This window comes from Salvelinus fontinalis, chromosome 36 (genome assembly GCF_029448725.1).
Source record: "Salvelinus fontinalis isolate EN_2023a chromosome 36, ASM2944872v1, whole genome shotgun sequence".
NCBI classification, from domain to species: Eukaryota; Metazoa; Chordata; class Actinopteri; order Salmoniformes; family Salmonidae; genus Salvelinus; species Salvelinus fontinalis.
In genome coordinates this window covers 15,596,093-15,622,363 of record NC_074700.1, presented here as the reverse complement: position 1 = coordinate 15,622,363, position 26,271 = coordinate 15,596,093, and the positions used below count along the sequence as shown (strand labels likewise).

The window sequence follows — 26,271 nt, the reverse complement described above, 5'->3', positions numbered from 1 at the left end:
TGACAAGCAAAATGATAATGTCTGCAGTCACTCGCTGCAATTATAAATTGGGAGGACAACACTGACATGCTGGAATGTTTTTTGTGCATGTTTGAGAATATATTATACATAATGAAATGGTTTATATGTGTTAGAGTCAACCAATCACTTATAACGAATAGTTTATTAGAGGGACAAAATGTGGCTTTTGTAATTTTTCTGTGGTTCTTTACTAATGCAACATTGCCGTCTAGTGGTCATTTCTTTGTAATTGTTTTAATCTGACAAAATGTATTTAGGCTACGTCATGTATTGTTGCATAGTTCAATTCTTTGGTGAGCTCACATTTGCATCGAAGTTACATTATGAGATCACATAGCATCGTGAAGTTAAGTTCTCTGTCTTGTGATAACATTTCTAGAATGGCTGGTTACAGTTACATTCAAAGGCCGATTATATAGATGTGTAGATCCGGTTTCCTGTTCCTCTCTATCCTCTGAGTATCATCGGAGAATTTAGGAAAAGAGAATGTCGGACCAATCAAAATGCACCACCATCTATATGTCTCGGGAGTTGAGACAGGCCAGCGACAAGGCTCTATCGACAGGTGCTCAAGAGATACGCTTTCCAGACCATAAATCACCACCATCTCTTCGGTAAGAATGTTTATTTTATAGCCAGATCCAATGATATTCGGATAATCTGTGATTTCCATCAAGTGCATACCTTGGCATCCAGGCCTGCTACTTGTAGTTTATTGATAGGAAGATGACTGATAGCAAAACCGAGATGCATTTTTAAAAATGATTCCTTGAATGTGAAAATGTTTCAATCCCTCTCCCTCTCTCTGTGCTGTCTGTTGTGTGTGTAAATCAGAATTGGTCAAATTCAGTCACACCATTTGAGTTTAGGAATCCGCCGCTCTTTCGCCTCCACGGACCTGCTCACCAATGCGCATCCGCATTCAGCACACAGTGCACTTTCCCTGGACAGCCTGGAGAGGGTGCTATCGCTACACTCAGGTATGGACCAACCACAGCCATTGATTTATATTCTCTCTCTCTCTCTGTCTCGCTCTCTCTCTCTCTGTATTTGTATTTTTTATTTTATTAGGATGCTACTCGTCCTGGGGTCTCTTTCTCTTCTTTACTTCTTGCTGTGGATGGATGCCCAGTTTCTTACACACACTTCTCCTTTCACCTTAAAACCCCACGTGTAACTTTATGGGACACTCCCTTTCTGTCTTGCATTTCTTACAGAAAAAATCCTCAGTAATGTCTCTCTCTCTCTCTGTCTCTGTCACTCCCACTTCCCCTCCCCCACCTTCTCCAAACACTTACTAATTTCATGACAAAAGAAAGTGAAAGATACAACACACCCAATTTATACAGGAAATAGGTGAGGAACGGGTTTAAGAATTTCTAGAAGTGCACTCAAATTCAAAGCCCTTGAGCATTTGTGTGTTTTAAGTTTCATAAGTCATATGTGCGGGATAATGCTTCTCGATGCATCAACAACAAGAAATAATAAAAGATAAGAATAGGAACATAAAGTAAATGGCTCAGTAGAATAGAGTTTATATTTTAGCATAAGTATAATACAGGAAGGCACAATTTATAGTCCAATATTTACTCGTGTTTTGGGGGAGGGGGGATTGGGGGGCAATTGTTTAAATTGCGCAGTATTTATCAATCTTAATAAGAGTCTGGAGATTTTTTAACAAGTTGGTGCTGCTGAGTGTGGTGGGATTTTAGCATTTTTTAACAGCTGTAACTGCCATTACCTGCAATCTATAGCAAAAACTTGCCTTATATCAGTGCTATTCAAACTTTTTCAGAGGGGACCCCATTTTTTTCTGCCAGAATTTCTTGGGAACCCAATTGTTTTACAATCACTATATCGTGACCGCACCACACCCCAAATATAATGACACTATGACACAACCTTGCTGCTAATGTGCTGCACGCCAAACGGCAGTACATTGGCACACACAGTAGTGGCTTGTATGGCTCCCTGGGCGAACCCTCCCACCCCACTCCGACAAGGTTAATTAACCCACAGTCCCACATGGTCACATGATATCGTTGACGTGATGTGTAAATGAGAGATAGCAAACCGATCCCGCAAATGTCACCATTCCCAAAAATGCTGGTGTGGGCGCTTCGTGCCGCCCCTGGCATGTTGCCTCCCTGGGTGTCTGTCCATGTCGCCTATAACTATCTGCCACTGGGAACACACACACAGCTCCTCCCAGACAACCACACACCCACACACCAGCCAGGCAGTGCACTGTATTATATCATCACTAATGGCACTGAACAAATCTACCAGACTGAACGTTTTAAAAGTGTTGTAGGCTAAATGTCAATGCCAAGTTTCGGGTCCAACGGGTCATTGCTGTAGCCTACAAAAAATGTAATCTCGGTTATAAATTGCTAGGACAATAGGACACACAAGCGAGTATAAATGAGTCAACTGCTATGTCATCTACTTTATGAAATTACAGCCTGAGGCGCTTGTATCGGTGAATTCAACTTCAATCGCGCTACTTTCCTGTGTCCCATAATGTGCAGCGGAGGGAAAGTGTAAGGACATGTGCCACATTACTAGCTAGGCTACTAAAATGTAGCAGTCTACCTTTGGTTTCTAAAGCTTGACAATGAATAACCCAAAAACAAAACCTGCAATAACAACAAAAACTTGCAAAAGGAAAATGTGTAGGCCTATACCAACATTTGAGCAGTGGCCTAGGCTGGCTACTCAACTAGGCCTACAAGACATTTTGAGTGCACCATACAGCAATGCTGCATTGAGCCACACTGGTGATCCATGAAATGCAAAAAAATAATAATGTTTTATGTTTAAATGTTACAACAACCTAACTACGTTTTTGTTATTTTATTATGGTCTCAGGATATTATGCACATCTGCTAACAGCAAAGGCTGAACACATTTTATTTATCTCTTGTTTTGATATGTTAAAATGCTATATACAGCATCTTATGTGCATAAGTGGACATTATAAAGGGTCATGTTTTTTCTAATAAAACAATGGCCAGTTTGGTTCGCAGTAATGTGCAGGCTTCAGTGGAGGCTCCTCAGAGGAGGATGTTCCAGAGGAGGATGAGGAGGAACATCCTCCTCGGTGAATTTAATAAAAATAAAGATTGTAAAACATTTAAGTTATCCTTTTTAGATAAAACTAAACTAAATATATTCACGTCAACAAATAATTTATTAAAACACACTGTTTTGCAATGAAGGTCTACAGTAGCCTCAACAGCACTCTGTAGGGTAGCAGCACCATAAGCTACAGCTAGCTTGCACTGCAGTGCATAAAATGTGGTGAGTAGTTGACTTAAAGAGAAAAACAATAGTTGAACAGTTTTTAACAAATGTATTTATTGAAAAATGAAGGAGAAGCAAGAGATAGAGATTTCATCCTCTTTTTCACTTTCAGTTGCACTTAGCTAGCAAATGCAACTAGCTAGTTTAGTTACTCAAACACCCTGCTCAAACAGAGGGATGCTATGTTAGATAGCTGGCTATGACTATCCAACACAACACTGGAACTCTTTCAAGTCAAGGTAAGCATTTGGTTTTACTAATTTATTGCCACCAGGGCCCGTTTAACTGTTAAACTGCTAACTGACTATACACTGTAAAGTTACTGCATGATTGTAGCGGGTTTACTAACGAATTCATTCTATTAGCTATGTCAACTATGACGTTACTTTAGCTAATATGGTGACAACAATGTAGGCTGTCTGTAGCAGTTATATGGTTAGGGTTGGAAAGTATTTTTTTCACCTGATCACATACAGCTGATGTATTGTGCATTTAAGTCCACAAACAAAGGGAAAAGGTGTGAGGAGGAGAGTGCATAGATGCGAGAAGAAAGAGACGATGGTGACAGTTGTGCGTGATAATCAGCAGCCTGATGACCTAGAGGCAGGAGAGGGAGTTTTCGTGACACTTCTATCTCCCTCCCCTGCTTTCCCGCTCTCTCAATCACTCCCTTCTCTCTCCCTCTGTCTCTCTCTCACCCTCTCCCTCAAATTGACTAATTTCATGAGAAAGGAAAGTGGAAGACACAACACACCCATTTTACACAACCTACACAGGAAAAAGGCGTGGAAAGGGTGCACCCAAGTTCAAAGCTCTTGAGCATCTATGTGTTTCAGGTTTCAATAGTCATATGTACGGAATAGGCTTCCAACAAAATGCTTACTTGCAGGTTCCTTCTCGACAATGCAACAACAATAACAAATAATAAAAGATAAGAATACAAACACAAAGTAAATGGCTCAGTAGAATAGAGTTTATATTTTAGCATAAGTATAATAGAGGATGTAACGGCTGTCTAATTCCTCCTCATCGGATGAGGAGAAGGAGTAAGGGTCGGACCAAAACGCAGAGTTGTTAGTGCTCATATTGATTTAATCAAAACGAAACTGAACACTTCCAAATACAAAAAAAACAACAAACGTGACAAAACCGAAAACAGTCCCGTGTGGCACGAACACGATCACTGACACGAGATACAAACACCCACAAACACACACGTGAACCCCGGCTGCCTTAGTATGATTCTCAATCAGGGACAACGATTGACAGCTGCCTCTGATTGAGAATCATACCAGGCCGAACACAAAACCCCAACATAGAAAATAACACATAGACAACCCACCCCAACTCACGCCCTGACCAACTAAATAAATACAAGGAAAAACAGGTCAGGAACGTGACAGAGGAAGGCACAATTTATAGTCCAATGTTTGGGGGAGGGAGGATTGGGGTGCAAGTGTTTACATTGTTCAATATTTAGCTATCATAATAGGAGTCTGATAGCATCAGTTGTGATCTGTGTGCAGCATGAATGTGTGTGTGTGCAAAAAATAAAATACATGTTTTAAGTTTAAATGTTATAACAACCTAACTATGTTTTTGTCATATGGAGTTATTAAAAACTTTTTGATTATGGTCACAGGATATTATGCACATCTGCTAGCAGCAAAGGCTGGACAAATAGGATTTATCTCTTGTTTTAATATGTTAAAATGCTATATACGGCATCCTATGTACATACAGTCCCTTCTGAAAGTATTCAGACCCCTCGACTTTTTCCACATTTTGTTAGGTTACAGCCTTATTCTAAAATTGATGAAATCATTTCCCCCTCATTAATCTACACACAATACCCCATAATGACAAAGCAAAAATCGTTTTTTAGATTTTTGTATAGATTTCTGTATAAAAAATTTAATAACAGAAATATCACATTTACATAGGTATTCAGACCCTTTACTCAATAGTTTGTTGAAACACCTTTGGCAGCGATTACAGCCTCAAGTCGTTTTGGGTATGATGCTACAAGCTTGGCACACCTGTATTTGGGGAGTTTCTCCCATTCAGGTTGATGGGGAGTGTTGCTGCACAGCTATTTTCAGGTCTCTCCAGAGATGTTCGATCAGGTTCAAGTCCGGGCTCTGGCTGGGTCACTCAAGCACATTCAGAGACTTGTCCCGAAGACACTCCTGCGTTGTCTTGGCTGTGTGCTTAAGGTCGTTGTCCTGTTGGCCACTGTGTACTCTCTGTTTAGGGCCAAACAGCATTCTAGTTTGCTCAATTCTTTTGTTAATTCTTTCCAATGTGTCAAGTAAAAACATCCCCACAGCGTGATGCTGCCACCACCATGCTTCAACGTAGGGATGTTGCCAGGTTTCCTCCAGATGTGACGCTTGGTATTCAGGCCAAAGAGTTCAATCTTGGTTTCATCAGACCAGAGAATCTTTTTTCTCATAGTCTAAGAGTCTTTAGGTGCCTTTTGGCAAACTCCAAGAGGGCTGTCATGTGCCTTTTACTGAGAAGTGGCTTCCGTCTGGCCACTCTACCATAAAGGCCTAATTGGTGGAGCGCTGCAGAGATGGTTGTCCTTCTGGAAGGTTCTCCCATCTCCACAGAGGAACTCTAGAGCCCTGTCAGAGTGACCATCGGGTTCTTGGTCACCGCCCTGACCAAGGCCCTTCTCCCCCGATTGCTCAGTTTTGCCAGGCTGCTAGCTCTAGGAAGAGTCTTGGTGGTTCCAAACTTCTTCTATTTAAGAATGATGGAGGCCACTGTGTTCTTAGGGACCTTCAATGTTGCAGAAATGTATTGGTACCCATTCCCAGATCTGTGCTTTGACACAATCCTGTCTCGGAGCTCTACGGACAATTCCTTCAACCTCATGGCTTGGTTTTTCCTCTGACATGCACAGTCAACTATGGGACCTTATATAGACAGGTGTGTGCCTTTCCAAATCATGTCCAATCAATTGAATTTACCACAAGTGGACTCCAATGAAGTTGTAGAAACATCTCAAGGATGATCAATGGAAACAGGATGCACCTGAGCTCAATTTCGAGTCGCATAGCAAAGGGTCTGAATTCTTATGTAAATAAGGCATTTCTGTTTTTAATTTTTAATACATTAACAAAAATGTCTAAACTGTTTTCACTTTATCATTATGGGTTATTGTGTGTAGATTGCTGAGGAAATTGTTTTATTTAATCCATTTTAGAATAAGGCTGTAATGTCACAAAATGTGGAAAAAGTCAAGGGGTCTGAAATCTTTCCAAATGCACTGTAAGTGGACATTATAAAGGGCTATATTTTAGGCCAGTTTGGGTGGCAGTTGCATGCACTTTAAAAAAAATATATATAGGCTACGTAATAGGCTATTTTTGTTAGCCTACATGCCAATCGCAAAAATGCTTTTGGGAACATCCAGAAAAGGTTAATGTAGATCCACAGAGGAAAAAAGGCCACTGTCGGAGTTTAATACAATAAGAGAAAAGCTGTGTAATGAAGAGTTGGAAAAAAAAGAAGAGGGCCAGAAAAGTCCTGTTTGGGAAAGATTTGGTGAAGTGGTTAAAGGGGGTGATAGCAGTGCGATGTTGTTTGTGATGATTGTGAGGCACTATACACATTTGACAGTCACAAGATTAGGACTTCAAATAGGCCTATGTCAAGGGAACTGTAGCCTACTGTTCAGATTGGACACTGACTGTAGGTCTATAACCTCTCACATAGTCTTAATATTAACTCCTGCAGAATTTCTTGCAGTAAAATTAAACACCAAATGTACATTATTTCTTTCATTCAGCATCTTGAAAGAATGTGAATGGCAGGTAGGGACCATCTGTAGAGGTGATATCTTTATCAGCATCATACAATCTGATAGTAGGCCTATATCAACCACATAAAATATGAATCCAAGCTGAAATCTGATCACAAACATGTTGGGCCGTTTTCACAGCTTTCTATTTCCTTACAACCAGTCTCACTGATTTCATTTGGAAATTTTGCACAGAAAATCTTTCTTATTTCTTTGTTTTTCTGTTATTGCATTTTCTTCCTGGTCCCTAAATGTATTTGCTTCACACAAAAAAGCAGAGATGATAGAGAACTTTACTGATGTCAACTAGATTGAAGCATTCGTTCGACCATTTATGACATTCTTCTGGTGAGCAATGGTTTATTTAGTCTTCTAGTGCAACATACTGTATAATGACTGAGGAGAAGCTGCATGTATCTAATTACAGACAACTTGACTAACAAGTAGCTGGCCAAAGTATTGGAAATTATAAGCAGAAAGATATCTAAATTAGGCAACAACAAAATAATCCTGCAACCCCGGTCAAAAAATAATTCCACTGTCTCTGGCTGTAGCCTACAGCTCATTTTCTATATTTTGCGGGTTAGAGTCGGGTGCGGGCTTCAGATTTTTACTTTATCACATATAGTCAGGCGGTTGAAGATGGGTTATTAGCAATTGTGTGTGCGGGAGCGGGTGAACAAACCGTTGACCCGCTCACCACTATCTCTTATATTCTTTGGGGAGAACCCTGATGTCTGTGTGGGAGTGTGTGTGTGAGCAAATGCATCTGCGCTAAGGTGTAGAGAATCAGAGCAGGTGGTCAGTCCAGTTCAAGTGTTCAGCAGATGGCTTGAAGCAGAGACGAGCCTGTTGGTATCAGACCTTATTAGGGGTGTGCCGAGTAGTCGGACAAAACGAGTATCATAACGGATATGTGCAATTTTCTGGATACGTTTATGTTCAGAGTATTTTTTTGTAATTATCCGTGATAAAAAAATACAATTAAAAATGAGGTGCCAGCAAACATCTTTTCATGTCAGTCAGTCATGTGCAAGGTTCCATGTGGTTTAAATCATGGTACCGGGCCGTAATGCAACCAGTCAGGATACTCTCGATGGTGAAGTGGTAGTATTTGGAGAGGACCCAGGGTGGCATGTCTATTTGTGTGTGTGTGTGTGTGTGTGCAGGCCTAAGTGCGTGCGTGCATGCATGCAATTGCCTATAGCCTTGTCATGTTTCTGCTAGTATTTTCCAGTTCCCCACATGCTGTGTACCACAACTCATCAGGATCAAATTTGTCCTCCCTGGTTTACACTTTAACCCATGTCATCTAAAACCATGACATCCTTTTCCCTATATAGTGCACTACTGACCAGAGCCTCTTGTCTTCAAAGTAGTGCACTACTAAAGTAATAGGGTGTCATTTGAGATTTGGACATTATTGAAAGTTTAAATCAAGGTGGACAACTCCAGTCCTGAAGAGCCGCAGTGTGGAGGCTTTTGTTCAAAACCAGATTTGGCCCATGAAACATAATAGACTACCTTTCCCCTTCTCTATCAGACTCTAGAGTGGAGCTCCAGCCTACCAGTGACACCACCCTGAACCCCAGGAGCTCCCACAGCAGCCGGCTCTCCCTGGAGGACATAGCGCTGCCTGCAGGTGGGGAGGGGAAGTGCAGCGACGGAAAAAAGAGTTTGGGCACGGAGCACGAGGAGAACTGGCAGGACGCCAGGGACAGCGCCAACGAGTTGCACCCTGAGGATGATGAGGATTTGGGGTCCCTTGAGTCCATCGATGAGGAAGAGGAGGAGGAAGGGTTAATGGTGGTAAACCTCAAAGCAAGTCAAGAGAAAAGGAAAAAGAGACATGATGTGGAGGGGACTTCAACTGAGAGCCCATCAAAGTACCTACAGGTCAGGCAATGTAGAACTGATGTTTGGGGTTGTTTTCTTTAACATATTGGGAGACATGTGGATGGTACATATTGATGGAGGATGGGGTGAGAGTTACACAAGTTATTCCCATTCAATGTTTTTCAATGAGTCCCTTGTAAAAGTACTTAACTTAAAAGAAAACCCACTGTTATCATTAAGGTTGTTTGAATGCGCAATTTCGATGCTGAAACTATTGTGTTTTTACATTTCCAATGGTTACATCCACCACCCAGGAAGTGAAAAATATGTGGCAAGGCTTTGAATACTATTGTGGTTCCCCTGGCTTTAGATTCTGCAGCATTATAAGAAACTTTTGTCTTGTTTGTTTCTGTATTTTCTATGGCTTTTGTCCCTGCAGGAATTCCATAGTTTACCCAAGAGGCTAGTGCCCTCTGAGATCACCCACTGTCTGTATGAACTAGAGGTAAGTAACAGACAGAAAGCAACTAAAACTGTGGGCTGGGTTCAAGTAGTATTGGGTTTTCTTTAAAATACTTTGAGCATCTGATAGAGCCTGTCCGGAGTGTCAGATGGGCGGGTTCTGCACATTTTGGACTATTCCGTTGGTTCTATTGTGCCGGGCAAGCTCAATCAATTGCAGTTAACGTTTCTTTACGATAGCAGATACTATTTGAACTCAGGTCTGGTGTGAACAATAAAATCTGTCAAGTTCCTTCTCAGAAAATGTTCAGATTTTTTAATGGTCATTGCAGTCAAAAATATGTTTTTCCTGTGTTTTATATACTGTACACTGAGTGTACAAAACGTTAAAAACACTTGCTCTTTCCATGACATAGACTGACCAGGTGAATCCAGGTGAAAGCTATGATCCCTTATCCACTTCAATCAGTGTCAATGAAGGGAAGGAGACAGGTTAAAGAAGGATTTTTAAGCCTTGAGACAATTAAGACATGGATTGGGTGTGTGTTTCTGTGCTTTTGAACGGGGTATGGTAGTAGGTGCCAGGCACACCAGTTTAATAACTATGTCAAGAACTGCAACTCTGTTTCCCATGTATATCAAGAATGGTCCACCACCCAAAGGACATCCAGCCAACTTGGCACAACTGTGGGAAGCATTGGAGTCAACATGGGCCAGCCTCCCTGTGGAACGCTTTCGACACCTTGTAGAGTCCATGCCCCGAAGAATTGAGGCTGTTCTGAGGGAAAAAGGGGGTGCAACTCAATATTAACAATGTGGTCCTGATGTTTTGTACATTCAGTATATATTTCCACACTATGAAGTTGGAATAATATTGTAAAATGTGAAAATTATGATAATGTCATTTTGGTCTTAGAGCTGTTTGAAAAGACTGAAATTTTAGCTTGTTTGCACAGGTGGGGTTTTTGGACCGGCAGACGACATTGCCAGACGATATAAGTTATTAGACCAATAAAGAGTTTGCCCTCGTCTCTGACAATAATAGTTCGTTTTCAGGTTACATATCCCACCCATTAGGCTCCTCCAATTAGGTCCCTCACTCAGGCCACTCCCAGACAGTGCTATCTTGAGAAATAGCTTTTTGATAAGAATCTATTTTTGTTTCCTTTTTGACCATTTTAATTAAACAATCAAAGTACGGTACTTAATTCTTACCCAGAAAATCTTTGATATTGACATGAATATGGCTGCAGTGAACCTTTAACCTCAACAGATGTGTGTGGAGATGTGGGTTCGCTACTAACTCCTCTGTCAGCTCGTAGTGCTGGCATCTTGCCAGGTCTTTCCCGGATGCAAATAATAGTTAACATCCTTCCCTCCATTTCTCATAGGAGGAGTGCAGGGGAGTGGAGAGAGAGAGCGACAGTGTCAAATGGAAAATGGAGCTAATTCATTGCAGTGTGGTCACAGTCCAGGTGAAAGAAGGAGGTGGGAAAAGGGAGGAGTGAGAGAGGGAGACCATGGCAAATGTGAAGAGGGATGAAGTGTTTTTAGCGTTGATAGCTTTCTCATGACTGAGGAATAAATATGTTGCTAAATATGCCATGCTGGAGACAAATTCCAAATAGATACAGAATACTGTACATGGAATGCTCCTTTAACATAAGTTTTTCTGCTGTAGCTAAATGAATTCATTCTATACTAGATTTTCAGGTTTGTACGTTATTTTCAGGAAACACTGCGGACTCTTCTGAAACGCCTGGTGGAGGCTCAGAGCAACGAAGCCCTGGACCCAACCCCAATACCGACCACTCACCACCTCCTCTCCACTACCCACCACCGCCCCTCTCACTCCCTCTTCCACTCCGCCAACCCTCTCCTGCCAGCAGACGCCCCCACCAAGATCCATTCCACCTCCCAGGTGAACCAGGTGCCCTCCAACCTGTCCCAGTGTACACACCACCACTGCCTGGCTCACCGTGCCGTGGCGCGCCGCCCATCCGAGACTTGCCTGACTGAGGCCAACGCCACCCTGACCCAGGGCCACTGCTGCCCCAGGACCACCAGCCCTGGAACCGCCACCCTGACCAGCTGTGCCCAGCGGGGGAAGGAGAGGGCAGCAGCCCTCCATGCCATCACTGACCTGAGGTGTTGGCAGTATAGATGCAGGCAGCCAGTCAGAATAATAATAATAATAGATGTATTTTATACAGCGCTTTTCATTACATACAGAATCTCAAAGTCACAAAGACAAACAGACACAGAAGCACATTTACATTTCCTTTCACCATATTCAGCAAACCAAAAAAACACCAGTTTCATGAAAAAGATTGATTTACAGTATGTGGCCTTCTCCCCCCTAACCTCTAACCCCCTATAGGATGGACGTCGAGCACCTGCGCGTGGCCTATGAGGAGGGGCGCCAAGAGCACCGGGAGACCCTGGGGTTGCTGAGGGCCTTCCAGAAGGACATGGGTACCCTGGTGTCCCACTGGCGGAGAGACAGACACGACAGACAGAAGCAGAGTGACGTCGGCACACAGCTGGAAGCTATCAGACAGCAATCCAACAATGTCACTGAGATGTGAGTGGGGGGGGAGAGTGGAGGAGCGAGAGAAGATCTGGACAGTTGGAAATGTGTTAGAGATGGGGATTGAAGGGGGGGGGGGTGTAAAAAGAGGAGAGTGATGAGAAATGAGAGCAAAGGGAAGGAAAGCGAGGGAACGGTATGGTAAAAAGGGGTCACCTGAGGCCTCCAGGGAGAGGCTTCGGAGGAAGAAAGAGAAGTCAGCAGACATTTTGAGACGAGTCTGTTCTTATTTGCCCTTTTCGATTATTATCATCCTCTCTGAACCATCGCAGAGGACTGGTAGCTAAAAGAAAACAACCACATTTCCTCAAGTCTTATCACTATTGTATTAGTGTTTCTTTATGCAACCAAATGAAATGGTGGTCGCTGAATATGATGCTGAAAACAAAAGGCTTGTTTGGTGAAACATTTGGCTAAAATCAAATCACATTTATTCGTCACAATCACAGTTTATAGCATGGATAAAAGGTGCAGTGAAATGCTTACGTGTTAGCACCCTCAACAAAGAAGTACATTAATCAATTATCAATAATAACAATGAAGAGTCAAGTCAACAATAACAAGTAATAGTAGGAGTAATAGCAAGTAGCAGAAGTGGGCTCTGGGGTGAGGTGTGTGTGTGTGTGTGTGTGTGTGTGTGTGTGTTTGTGTGTCAGGACTCGACAGGCAGTTGCTGTGTTCGGTAAAGTGGGGCTTCAATTGGAGGGGCTGGGAGCAGTAGGAACTCTGGTCCGCTCTGCCTCTACCAAGCTGACACCCAACAGGTAGGAAGGAGTGAGTGTGTCTGTGTGTGTTACCTATTGGTACGACTGTTGCATGCACCATTTTCTGTGATCTGATACTAAATACTTGTGTTTGTGTAGCTCCCTACTGTGCCAGTGCTGCACTTCCAAGACAATGGATGGAGAGAGCAAAGAAGAATGAGAGCGAACATATAGTATTGTCTTGATTGAAACCGTTGAAATAAAACGTTTATCTGGAAATCTTCTTTTTTTTTTACATTCTCAAGAGTTCAACTTAACTGCACATTAACTTATGTTAATCTTTAACTTTTTCAAAAAGGGAAACAGGTAAGTCATTCACTATATGCTGCTTTATGATACAGTACACATAGACCTCTTTGGAGTCCAGTCACGGATAAATGTCATAAATGTACTGAACATCTTGTGGGACACTGTTGACGGTAACACACACACACGCACACACAAAAGGATCACCAATACTAATTTTAACAACTTTGTAAAGGTAAGACGTGTAAATGCTTTATTTAAAAACACTTATTGAACAAGCAGGTGAAATCAAGGACAAAGCAACAGAGAAAACAGTGTTCCGCTGGAGCTCATTTGGAAGAGGATAATGGGTTCGATTCCCGGGACCACTGGTACGTTATATTTATGCACGCATGTCTGCTAAATGGCATAAATTATCATTTATATATAACATTCAATTTGAAATGTTGTTGCCATTTGAATCATGGTTCAAGCATTTTACATTTACAGTACATTTTAGTCACTTAATTAAGTGTAGGGGGCAGTATTTTCGTTTTTGGCTTTAAAACGTACCCATTTGAAACTGCCTATTTCTCAGCCCCCGAAACTAGAATATGCATATAATTGTCAGATTAGGATAGAAAACACTAAAGTTTCCAAAACTGTCAAAATTTTGTCTGTGAGTTTAACAGAACTGATATTGCAGGCTAAAACCTGAGGAAAATCCAATCAGGTAGTGCCTCTGTTTTTGAAACCTCTCTGTTCTTATGCATCCCTATTACCCATTTAAAGGGATATCAACCAGATTTCTTTTTCTATGGCTTCCCTAAGGTGTCAACAGCCTTTAGACATAGTTTCAGGCTTTTATTTTGAAAATGAGCGAGAACGATCACATTGCGTAAGTGGATAGGTGGGGGCTCTCAGAGTGAGTTGTGCGCAACAGAGAAAGGCGGCCATTGTTACTCCCGGTCCTAGTGAAAAACCAACACTCCCGGTTGATATATTATCGAATAGATATTTGAAAAACAACCTGAGGATTGATTATAAAAAACGTTTGACATGTTTCTGTGGACATTATCTGGAATTTTTGTCTGCGTTGTCGTGAACGCTTTTTCCTGTAGATTTCTCAGCATAACGCGCGAAACGAATGGAGGTATTTTGATATAAAAATATCTTTATGGAACAAAAGGAACATTTGTTGTCTAACTGGGAGTCTTGTGAGTGAAAACATCCGAAGATCATCAAAGGTAAACGATTAATTTGATTGCTTTTCTGATTTTCGTGACCAAGTTACCTGATGCTAAGTGTACTTAATGTTTTGTCGAGCGATCGATAAACTTACACAAACACTTGTATTGCTTTCGCTGTAAAGCATAATTTCAAAATCTGAGACGACAGGTGGATTAACAAAAGGCTAAGCTGTGTTTTGCAATATTGCACTTGTGATTTCATGAATATTAATATTTTCTAGTAATATTATTTGACTGTGGCGCTATGCTATTCAGCGTTGCTGATGACACTTATCCCGGATCCGGGATGGGTGGTTCAGAAAGGTTAATACTTATCTAGAGTACTCATCTTTAGGTAGCTAGGTAAGACAACCAAATAGTCATAATAGACCAAACTTTTTCTCAGTAGAGCAACTATCAACAAAGTCAGGGCTAGTCATAAAAGACAAGTGAAAGTGTGCAAGAAAGGCAAGTAGTCCACATGTTAAACTGTAAAAGAAATGTTTAAAAGGTCCAATGCAGCCATTTTTATTTCAACATCAAATAATTTCTGGGTAACAATTAAGTACCTTACTGTGATTGTTTTCAATTAAAATTGTAAAAATATACAAAAATATCTTCTTAGCAAAGAGCAATTTCTCAGGCAATGATTTTGTTAGGACTGTCTGGGTGTGGTTTAAGTGAGGAGGGGAAAACTGACAATATGCTGTTCTTGGCAGAGAGGTTTGGAACTCTCTTTCTTATTGGTCTATTAACTCATTTACAGCCTGGTGATGTCACCGTGGAAGGCCAAAACCCTCCTACCAAAACAGGGGCACATTTCAGGCGGTCTTTTTACACAGCTCTTACACTAAAAGGGCCACAGATCGCATTGATGTGCCATCCTGGATGAACTGCACTACCTGAGCCACTTGTGTGGGTTGTAGACTCCGTCTCATGCTACCACTAGAGTGAGAGCACCGCCAGCATTCAAAAGTGACCAAAACATCAGCCAGGAAGCATAGGAACTGAGAAGTGGTCTGTGGTCACCACCTGCAGAATCACTCCTTTTTTAGGGGTGTCTTGCTAATTGCCTATAATTTCCACCTTTTGTCTATTCCATTTGCACAACAGCATGTGAAATTTATTGTCAATCAGTGTTGCTTCCTAAGTGGGCAGTTTGATTTCATAGAAGTGTGATTGACTTGGAGTTACATTGTGTTGTTTAAGTGTTCCCTTTATTTTTTTGAGCAGTGTATATATAAAACACAGACAAATCCCGTTTTTGACTGCACTGGACCTTTAAAGCCTGAGATTAACATTCAATGGTTACTATGAGATGAGTAAATTATATAAAATGTCTCTCCTACAGACACATCTGAAGTATGCAGTACATTCAACATATGTTTGCTATAGACTGGAATGGTATTCTATCCCGATATGGCCCTCTTTCTTGGCCATCACTATTTGGCAATGCTACAAATTATGAAATTGTGTAATTTTTCAACCACAAACTGTAAGCCCTATCCTTAACCTTTAAACATTATAAGGAACAAAAAGTAAGTAAAGCACTTGCTCAGCAGTTAAGACCCTTCTAGACTGGCCATCTAGTCCCTACACTCATTTTGGGGTCCTAAGCCATGCGAACTTGTTGGGTGACCACGTGAACCTGTTGGGGGCCTGATGTGGTCTGCGTCTTAACCTCACGGGCCATCTGGCACCAGGTACAGACGTAGCAGCAACACACCAATGCGACGTCTCCACACGTCGAACCCTGAGAGGGGGAAGAAGGAAGGAGAGATGGATAGAAAATGAAAGCAGAGGACAAGAACATGTCAACAGGACAGAGTTAAAAGGGGATGAGGACAGAGGTGGAGAGAAGAATAGGGGGTGTAGCACAAGTTCAGGAAAGGAGAGAGAAAAGGTTGAGTTTAATTCCATATTCAATGTTATTTTTAAAGGGTAATCAAGGCAATAACAACACTAAGAACAACAGCATTGGGGTGGGTTTAAAAGCCCATGATCTATAACAGACTGAAAACACTATACTGTATAATGTATACCGGATGTGTTTAAGTGCTATCTATCCAGATGTCATGTACATCAAATAACTGTATTTCGCTATGTAAGTGTGTAAAAAAACAAGGCCATGTATGTTAAATAGGTGTAGAATGTGAGAATGTGAATGCAACAAAAAAGAAAAAGCTGTAAAAACAAAAAAAGTGCACCAATAATATTTATTCACACCTCAAACATCTGGTAGTTTCCAAAACCATTTCCCCTCAGAAAGGAAAGTAAGAGACGTTGTGGATAGCAACGGATGTGGGTGCTGTGGATACCACCACCCACCTATCCCCTCCCTGTCTCCACTCTCACCTCCCCCTCCCTGCTCTCCCCGATCGGCACCCCCACCCTCTCGCAGGGCTCCTACCTGGATGCCGTAGCGTTCTCTCATGGAGGAGCGCATGCAGCAGGAGACAGCCAAAAAGGCACAAGGGTCCAGGAGGGGCATGCAGAGACACCAGCCGAAGTGGGAGGTGGTCTGACACTGAAAACAGGGGAAGCACCACAACGCACAACAACCTGGGAGACACATACACACACAATTGAAGGTCAACGTAGTCGTGGCCAAACGTTTTGAGAATGACACAAATATTAATTTCCAAAAAGTTTGCTGATTCAGTGTCTTTAGATATTTTTGTCAGATGTTACTATGGAATACTGAAGTATAATTACAAGCATTTTACAAGTGTAAAAGGCTTTTATTGACAATTACATGAAAGAGTCAATATTTGCAGTGTTGACTCTTCTTTTTCAAGACCTCTGCAATCCGCCTTGGCATGCTGTCAATTAACTTCTGGGCCACATCCTGACTGATGGCAGCCCATTCTTGCATAATCAATGCTTGGAGTTTGTCAGAATTTGTGGGTTTTTGTTTGTTCACCCAATTTGAGGATTGACCACACATTCTCAATGGGATTAAGATCTGGGGAGTTTCCTGGCCATGGACCCAAAATATCGATGTTTTGTTCCCCGAGCCACTTAGTTATCACTTTTGCCTTATGGCAAGGTGCTCCATCATGCTGGAAAATGCATTGTTCGTCACCAAACTGTTCCTGGATGGTTGGGAGAAGTTGCTCTCGGAGGATGTGTTGGTACCATTCTTTATTCATGGCTGTGTTCTTAGGCAAAATTGTGAGTGAGCCCACTCCCTTGGCTGAAAAGCAACCCCATACATGAATGGTCTCAGGATGCTTTACTGTTGGCATGACACAGGACTGATGGTAGGCCATCCTCCAAAAGTCTTCGCCTCACTGTGCGTGCAGATGCACTCACACCTGCCTGCTGCCATTCCTGAGCAAGCTCTGTACTGGTGGTGCCTCGATCCCACAGCTGAATCAACCTTAGGAGACGGTCCTGACGCTTGCTGGACTTTCTTGGGTGCCCTGAATACTTCATCACAACAATTAAACCGCTCTCCTTGAAGTTCTTGATGATCCGATAAATGGTTGATTTAGGTGCAATCTTACTGGCAACAATATCCTTGTTTTTTGCAATTGCAATTCATCTGATCACTCTCCATAACATTCTGGAGTATATGAAAATTGCCATCATACAAACTGAGGCAGCAGACTTTGTGAAAAATAATATTTGTGTCATTCTCAAAACTTTTGGCCACGACTGTAGTATGTAACACTTGATAGTTCATATACAACAGATTAGAATGTCATGAAACAATGTTTGATCATAGAGTGAAAGTAGGGGTAAAACTATAAACAAATGTATGTAAATTAACTCATTTTCAACACATATTTCTCCTCTCCCGATCTTTCTTCCTTCTCTCCGTCGAGAATTTCTCCTAACTTCCTCCCTCTGCCCCTCTCCTTCTGTCTCTAGAGAGCTCTCAACAACCAAAGATGAACTCTTTATTTTTAAGGTAACCGACTAATAAGTATACGATAATGGATGGGCAGGGATGGCCTCAAAATAATTCAGCTTTCTCTCCTGTTCACTGTGGATGTTAGCAGAAAATGTCCTGATAAAACCAACTCTATCCCTCCCTGTAACGTTTAAGGATCTGATTTCACCAGTTTATTGACATTCCAGTAACACAGCCCCCACTGTGTTACTGGAATGTGACGTCACACATTTGGTTCCAGCTTTCTGTTTTTCATTATCCAGTGAGGTCGTTTCTCATAAACCCTCCCATCCCCTAAAATTCAGTATGACATATTTCCGGTAAATGTAAGATTTGCAAAGTATGAGATGAGCTATAAAACTGCCCCCCCCCCCCCCCCCCACACACACACATGGCAACAAGTATGGATTTGCAGGAAATTTAGCTTTAAAACTGCAACATTTTCTCTTAGCCTCAGGACAATAAGTGTAGAATAGCATTATAAAACTACAGTTTCTCTCTGCACCATGGCTAAATGTGTTTCAAATGCAGGAAGTTAGCTGATTTCCCTGGGGAGGTCGGTTCCCTGGGTCCGGGGGGTATCAGGTAAATGTCTGGTTCTTGGTACAGTATTCTCTCAGTAAATCAGAGATTTTAAGTTCAAGTATATGAAGTGCAAGATGCTTCAAACTAGTCTCTAGTCACGACAGACTGATTTTAATTTAAATATATAACGAATATATACTCGGAAAGAAGAGCCCGAGGAAAAAAATTACAAAAAAAGATATATACATTACAAAATAAAAACTGGTTCTGGGTTTTGAGATGAGCATATTAGGTAAGTGACTCTATGATGACTTACAGGTGCCCATGTCAGAGCAGCAGTCACACAGTCCTGTGCTCCATTCCCCCGACCTCTGGGTGGTTGTTACAGTGGTGATCTGCTGCTGGTGGACAGCCATGGCTACACCACACCCAAGGAGAAAGGAGGAGGTAGGGAGAAAGGGAAGGAGGGAGGGAAGGAAGAAAGGGGGGAGGAAGAGGAGGAATTACATTTAGTGGGGAGAGAAATACATCGGTCTGATAAGAGGTTTTAAATCCATGAAAGGAAGTAGTTACACGGAACAAAAATATAAACGCAACATGAAACAATTTCTACGATTTTACTGAGTTACAGTTCAAATAAGGAAATCAGTTTAATTGAAATAAATGAATTAGGCCTTAATCTATGGATTTCACATGACTGTGAATACAGATTTGAAAAAGGTAAGGGCGTGGGGGAAAAAACAGTCCGTATCTGGTGTGACCACTATTTGCCTCGTGTCACAAGACATATCTCCTTCGCATAGAGTTGATCAGGCTGTTGATTGTGGCCTGTGGAATGTTGCCCCACTCCTCTTCAGAGGCTGTGCGAAGTTACTGGATATTAGCGGGAACTGGAACACGCTTTCGTACACATCCATACTTGTTTTATGCCTGCCCATACCATAACTCCACCCCCACCCTGGGGCACTCTGTTCACAACGTTGACGTCAGCAAACCGTTCGCCCACATGTCGCCATGCAGGCGGTCTGCCATCTGCCTGATACAGTTGAAAACGACGTTAATCTGTGAAGAGCAGACTTCACCAGCATGGCAGTGAGCATTTAGATACTGAAGTTAGTTACGACGCCAAACTGCAGTCAGGTCAAGATCCTGGTCAGGACGAAGAGCATGCAGATGAGCTTCCCTGAGACGTTTGTGCAGAAATTCTTCAGTTGTGCAAACCCACATTTTCATCAGCTGTCTGGGTGGATGGTTTCAGACAATCCCGCAGGTGAAGAAGCCGGATGTGGAGGTCCTAGGCTGCCATGGTTACACGTGGTCTGCGGTTGTGAGGCTTGTTGGACGTACTGCCAAATTCTCTATAATGACGGCATATGGTAGAGAATTTCATGATCATTTATCTGGCAACAGCTCTGGTGGACATTCCTGCAGTCAGCATGCCAATTGCACGCTCCCTCAAAACTTAAGACAACTGGCATTGTGCTGTGTGACAAAACTGCACCTTTTTTAGTGGCCTTTAATTGTCCCCAGCACAAGGTGCACCTGTGTAATGATCGTGATGTTTAATCAGCTTCTTGATATGCCACACCAGTCAGGTGGATGGATTATCTTGGCAATGGAGAAATGCTCACTAACAGGGGTGTAAACAAATTTGTGCACAACATTTTAGAGAAATACGCTTTTTGTTCATATGAAACATTTCGGCGATCTTTTATTTCCGTTCATGAAACATGGGACCAACACTTTTTCTATTCAGTATACATGCTGTAACATTTCCAAAAATGTTTTGTTGTTGCTGCAAACATTGACCTGTGCCTGTATCAAATAATGTTGAAGATTAATATTGAATAATATCAAAGATTCACTTTGAAAATCATCATGATTGCTCTATCTGTAAGATGATTTTCTGATGTGACTGCAGTACCAACTTTTCTATGACATAAAATCATACTTCCCTTATTATACCACATTTTACAGTCAATACCGTTCAGTCACCTTGCTAGACACGATAACTGGCCCACCACATGCACATAAAAAATTATACGAAACGATAGGCTATGCAAAATACTCATTGCTTTCTGACAGATATATTAATTGAACCTTACTTTTGATTGATTTAATTATTATAGTTTCTTGAATCTTCAGGATGCCCAGGCCACATCGGGTTACAAGACACTGTATTTGCAATAGCAAAGGGAAATAATAATATTTTGACGTTTACATATACGGTATACATCAATTTTCACGAAAACGAAAGACTATTGGAAACAAAACAAAACCTGCAATTTCAATTATATCGCGTATCCTGTCGAATCTGCCGTGCTTTTGAAATACGATTTGCAACCATGAAGACTTATTTTCTAATTAACCATTCAAGTTTCTCTAATTCAGGGTAGTTCTGGTTTCTTATTAGTGGGGTAAGTATAAACACACCTCATTCGATTAAATCAAATAGCCAAATAAGTCACGTTAGTACTACATACAAGATCCATCATCGTAATGAACGTCTACAATAAAATATTGACTAGACTGAAACGAACCGAAGAGACTGTTTTAACCGCAATGTGCTGTTAGTTGAAGACGGTATATGTTTTTAGCAATTGGCAACTAGCTTTACAGATACATGTAATTTATAATCTTACCTTTCTATTCGTCTTAACTATAAAGTCTGAGAAGAGAGAAGTTGCAACACAGAGATCAACGGTTGTGCTGCTTTGGTATGTGGCGGCAGGCAGCCTAAAACACCTACAATGGAAGTTGACCTCGGTGGAGTTTCGTTTTACAGAAATAGTAATGTTTAGTCCAATCAACGTAAGCTAAAATATATATATATATATATTTAATGACCCTTTATTTAAACAGGGGAACAAGCTGAGACAGTCTCTTTTACAGCTGTGCCCTGTGATACAACTATAAAAACAACACAGTAATCAATAAGAATTTAAAACCAAACAAAATAATATAAAACTTACAAGATGGAGATTAAAGCTATTAAAATAAATAAACTTCTATAAGAAAAACACACACTACAAAAAGCAATCACAGTTTATAATAAAAAGTTAATGTAATGTGCATTTAAACTGTTTTACAGGCACCAAAACATCTAAATGGAGTTCTTTCTGCGATTCCTTCCATGACTGGTGGAGCGTGATATTCAAGTACCGTATTGCCAAACTCAGAGTTAATACGGGGTATCTCTAGCACTAGCATGTCCTGTGACTGCGATTATAACGGTGATTCTGATCCAACCATTAATTCATACATTGTTGTGCCCCTGGCCTGATAGGATGTAAATTCAATATGTAGCTAGATGAGGAAGGCTAATGTTAACTAGCTAACGTTGCCCATGAAAGGAAGTTAGGCTAGCGGGCAAGCATTTTAGCCAGGTAACCTAGGACAACAAAAAATAAAAGCGTGCACTGTATGACAGACTTATAGACTGTTTTGTCAACATGAAAGAAAGGAGGCTGGCATTGGCGTTTCTCTACAAGTAGGGTGAGTAAACATGTTTTTCTACTTGCACAAACACACGCGAGCACACACAGAAATCAGAAACCATGGACAGCCACATCATATTTAGCTTACGTTGATTGGACTAAATTGTTTTCCGTATCTTTTAGTTGTCACTGTATTAGACTAAGCAGAGGTGATTACATGATGTTGACATTTTGTAGTTGAAATGGTGCTGGAATAGTGGAGGCAGCTACTGTTTTCTTTCTGACTTGTGGTAACTCTGTGGTTCTACATTAACTTACTTGACCATGCTGTACGTCATGTAACTGTTTGTTACATGCAAAATGCTTTGTGGACTTCACCGGACAAATATTGCTCTCCAGTTTAGTGATACAACAAAGGTGTGGTTGAATTAATTCTGCTACTATCCTCCTATTGTCTCGGCCTTAGGCCTGTATTTCACGGTCGAAAGGCATATGAAAGGTTGTAGAAAACCCCCCACAATTATCACAACACATACAGTACGAGTCAAAGGTTTGAACACACCTACTCATTCAAGGGTTTTTCTTATTTTTTTCTATTTTCTACATTGTAGAACAAAGAGTGAAGACATCAAGACTATGAAATAATACATAACCGCCAGACCCAACCCCATATTGATCCGCCTTCGGCCCGCCGACTGACACCACCCCGACTACCCCCCGGACGCAGCCCCTTGCACGGCCATGCACGAAAGACCGCGAGATGGGCCGCATAACGAACTTCCAACTGTTCCGAGAAGAGGGCGACGGATCGACTGCTCCACCATCCGCGGCTCGAGCCCAGCCCATGAAAATGGACTAACTAAAGGGTGTGCAATATAGAAGGGTACTCAGTGGACATTCTGAACCTTGTGTCCAGCAGGTCACATGACCACGGAGTTATTGAAATTAGAAAGTTAGAAAAATGACTATAAAATCAAGTGAGATGAAAATGGACAAACTAAAGGGTGTGCAATATAAAAGGGTAGTCAGTGGACATTCTGAACCTTGGTTGAAGTCAGTAGGTCACATGACCAAGGAGCTATTGAAATTCGAATGTAAAAAAAGTTAGTACTTTGCTTCAATTCAACTAGGAATACAAAATGCTGCTTACATTTCCACATGTTTATTTTGCTTTGGCAAGCTTGTTAATGTCCAAATTGTCAAAATAAGACCTGTGCAATGTTGTGCGCAATTTTTACAACATCATGACACTTATTTGGAGTCTGTGGCTCAAGTGGTTTGAAAGCTATTGAGATTTGAAAGCGTGAATATCCGTTGAATATCCAACCTGAAACTGACTTTACCTCGGTTCTAATGGGCTTGAGAAACTCAGCTGCTGCTGCAACATGCTGCAAGTCATAAGAAGTATATGAGAACAAACCTATAGGCTACTGTAGATAACTAGTTATATGGTGGTATTAAAGCTGGTATATATTGTAGCTAGTTAGCTAACAAACAGTCAAAGAAAGGTAGCTAGTTATATTTGTTTATGGCAGAAGGTTTGTTACACATGACTTCAGCCAATAGCTAGTTAGAGCCAGTCATCAACAGCTGACCTCGACACAAAAGTTAGCTCACGTCCAAATGCCAGTGCTACGTTTTTCCACAAAACATAAAGGGAAAGGATTGGTCTTTTTGGAGAAATGTCCTCTGGTCTGATGAAACGACCCTGCCTCACACAGGAAGCGGCGCAGGTCCTAATCCAGGCACTTGTCATCTCCCGTCTGGATTACTGCAACTCGCTGTTGGCTGGGCTCCCTGCCTGTGCCATTAAACCCCTACAACTCATCCAGAACGCCGCAGCCCGTCTGGTGTTCAACCTTCCCAAGTTCTCTCACGTCACCCCGCTCCTCCGCTCTCTCCACTGGCTTCCAGTTGAAGCTCGCATCCGCTACAAGACCATGGTGCTTGCCTACGGAGCTGTGAGGGGAACGGCACCTCAGTACCTTCAGGCTCTGATCAGGCCCTACACCCAAACAAGGGCACTGCGTTCATCCACCTCTGGCCTGCTCGCCTCCCTACCACTGAGGAAGTACAGTTCCCGCTCAGCCCAGTCAAAACTGTTCGCTGCTCTGGCACCCCAATGGTGGAACAAACTCCCTCACGACGCCAGGACAGCGGAGTCAATCACCACCTTCCGGAGACACCTGAAACCCCACCTCTTCAAGGAATACCTAGGATAGGATAAAGCAATCCTTCTGCCCCCCCCCCCCCCCTTAAAAGATTTAGATGCACTATTGTAAAGTGGCTGTTCCACTGGATGTCATAAGGTGAATGCACCAATTTGTAAGTCGCTCTGGATAAGAGCGTCTGCTAAATGACTTAAATGTAAATGTAAATGTAAACGAAAATAGAACTGTTTGGCCATAATGACCATCGTTATGTTTGGAGGAAAAAGGGGGAGGCTTGCAAGCCAAAGAACACCATCCCAACTGTGAAGCACAGGGGTGGCAGCATCATGTTGTGGGGGTACTTTGCTGCAGGAGGGGCTGGTGCACTTCACAAAATAGATGGCATCATGAGGAAAGAAAATTGTGTGGATATATTGAAGCAACATCTCAAGCCATCAGGCAGGAAGTAAAAGCTTGGTCGCAAATGGGTCTTCCAAATGGACATTGACCCCAAGCATGTTGTGGCAAAATGGCTTAAGGACAACAAAGTCAAGGTATTGGAGTGGCCATCACAAAACCCTGACCTCAATCCTATAGAAAATTTGTGGGTGTAACAGGGTTGGTTATGTTTCCACTTGCCTCTAAAGAAATGTGTATTTAATGTTCAAGCATTCTTATTGGTTAGTTCAACTCTGATGACAATAAGGGGTGTTGTGATTGGCCCCGCTTGCAGATAGGGGGAGATCGCGAACGTCAGGTCTTCCCAGTATGAAAATGTGATGCAAGGGGTACCGGTAGGTCACGTTCTGAATACTGTTTTCTATTTTCTATTTTACAATGTGTACAAGTTTGCTGTACGTTACTGATTTTATACATGTGTGGGTATATGGTACCTGTTAGGGATTGAGGGGCTTTCTGGGATGTGCTTTGGCATATGATTGCTGTAAATAATGCTAATAATGCTACAGATTTTGCCATCGACAGCCATCAACACTGTTAAGCCCTGCACAACTAACGTGCTGTTTCCCATTTAACAACAGCAGAAATAAATTATGCTCAACTGGGACCACTGGCCGAAGTGATTTATTATGAGAAAACACAACGCATGGAGAGTACACTATACATCTGTTACATGGGCAGAACTAAAAAGGTGTGTACGAGCAAGGAGGCCTACAAACCTGACTCAGTTACACCAGCTCTGTCAGGAGGAATGGACCAAAATTCACCCAACTTATTGTGGGAAGCTTGTGGAAGGCTACTTGAAACGTTTGACCCAAGTTAAGCAATTTAAAGGCAATAATACCAAATACTAATTGAGTGTATGTAAACTTCTGACCCACTGGGAATGTGATGAAAGAAATAAAAGCTGAAATAAATCACTCTACTATTATTCTGAAATGTCACATTCTTAAAATAAATGCACTCCCCAAACCCATATTTGATATTTGTATAGGATGTATAACTCTGCAACGCTTTAGGCCAGAAACAAGCTGTAAAAGGCACAAGAAAGACGTGGCTCTAGTGTACATGGTATATATTTGTTGAGTTTCTATGCCTGAGTTATACAGCTAGCTTCCATCCTCCTCTGGGTACATTGACTTCAATACAAAACCTAGTAGGCTCGTGGTTCTCACCCCCTTCCATACTTGCAAAGTAATTATGACAACTTCCGGAGGACGTCCAACCCATCAGAGCTCTTGCAGCATGAACTGAAATGTTGTCCACCCAATCAAATGATCAGGCAATTAATCTAGTACTGAAAGCATAAGGTACAGCTAGCTTGCACTGCAGTGCATAAAATGTGATGAGTAGTTGACTTAAAGAGCGAGAAAGACAATAGTTTCTAACAAATTAACCTAGAAAATGCAGCTAGCTAGTTTAGCCTACTGAAACACCCGGCTCAAACAGAGGGATGCTATGTTAGCTAGCTGGCTATAACAATCCAACATAACACAGGAACTCTTCCAAGTCAAGGAAAGCATTTGGTTTTACTAATTTATTGCCACCAGGGCCCGTT

At 41.8% G+C, this 26,271-nt stretch overlaps 2 protein-coding genes across 2 annotated transcripts; one reads left to right on the top strand and one right to left on the bottom strand.

Annotated features, from left to right (window-relative positions):
* Positions 1 to 282: 282 nt before the first annotated feature.
* LOC129835275 (uncharacterized) lies at positions 283 to 12,958 on the top strand. Its single transcript, XM_055900836.1, has 8 exons — positions 283 to 635; positions 856 to 1,001; positions 8,682 to 9,034; positions 9,414 to 9,479; positions 10,828 to 10,911; positions 11,169 to 11,584; positions 11,817 to 12,790; positions 12,890 to 12,958. Exons 1-7 carry the CDS (start codon positions 508 to 510, stop codon positions 12,022 to 12,024), a joined length of 1,401 nt encoding a protein of 466 aa, XP_055756811.1. The 5' UTR covers positions 283 to 507; the 3' UTR covers positions 12,025 to 12,790; positions 12,890 to 12,958.
* A 304-nt stretch (positions 12,959 to 13,262) lies between these two features.
* On the bottom strand, positions 13,263 to 21,435 carry LOC129835276 (cornifelin homolog). The gene is made up of 4 exons (XM_055900837.1): positions 21,310 to 21,435; positions 18,984 to 19,085; positions 16,655 to 16,806; positions 13,263 to 15,997 (listed from the first exon to the last, which is right to left on the bottom strand). Exons 2-4 carry the CDS (start codon positions 19,081 to 19,083, stop codon positions 15,857 to 15,859), a joined length of 393 nt encoding a protein of 130 aa, XP_055756812.1. The 5' UTR covers positions 19,084 to 19,085; positions 21,310 to 21,435; the 3' UTR covers positions 13,263 to 15,856.
* Between the last annotated feature and the right edge of the window lie 4,836 nt (positions 21,436 to 26,271).

Coding starts and splice junctions, on each gene's coding strand:
- LOC129835275 (XM_055900836.1), top strand. CDS start 508: ATGTCGGACCAATCAAAATGCACCACCATCTATATGTCTCGGGAGTTG. Junction 636..855: donor AAATCACCACCATCTCTTCG/GTAAGAATGTTT, acceptor TGTGTAAATCAG/AATTGGTCAAATTCAGTCAC. Junction 10,912..11,168: donor GCAGTGTGGTCACAGTCCAG/GTGAAAGAAGGA, acceptor CGTTATTTTCAG/GAAACACTGCGGACTCTTCT.
- LOC129835276 (XM_055900837.1), bottom strand. CDS start 19,083: ATGGCTGTCCACCAGCAGCAGATCACCACTGTAACAACCACCCAGAGG. Junction 16,807..18,983: donor CTGCTCTGACATGGGCACCT/GTAAGTCATCAT, acceptor TGTGTCTCCCAG/GTTGTTGTGCGTTGTGGTGC. Junction 15,998..16,654: donor GAGAACGCTACGGCATCCAG/GTAGGAGCCCTG, acceptor TCCCCCTCTCAG/GGTTCGACGTGTGGAGACGT.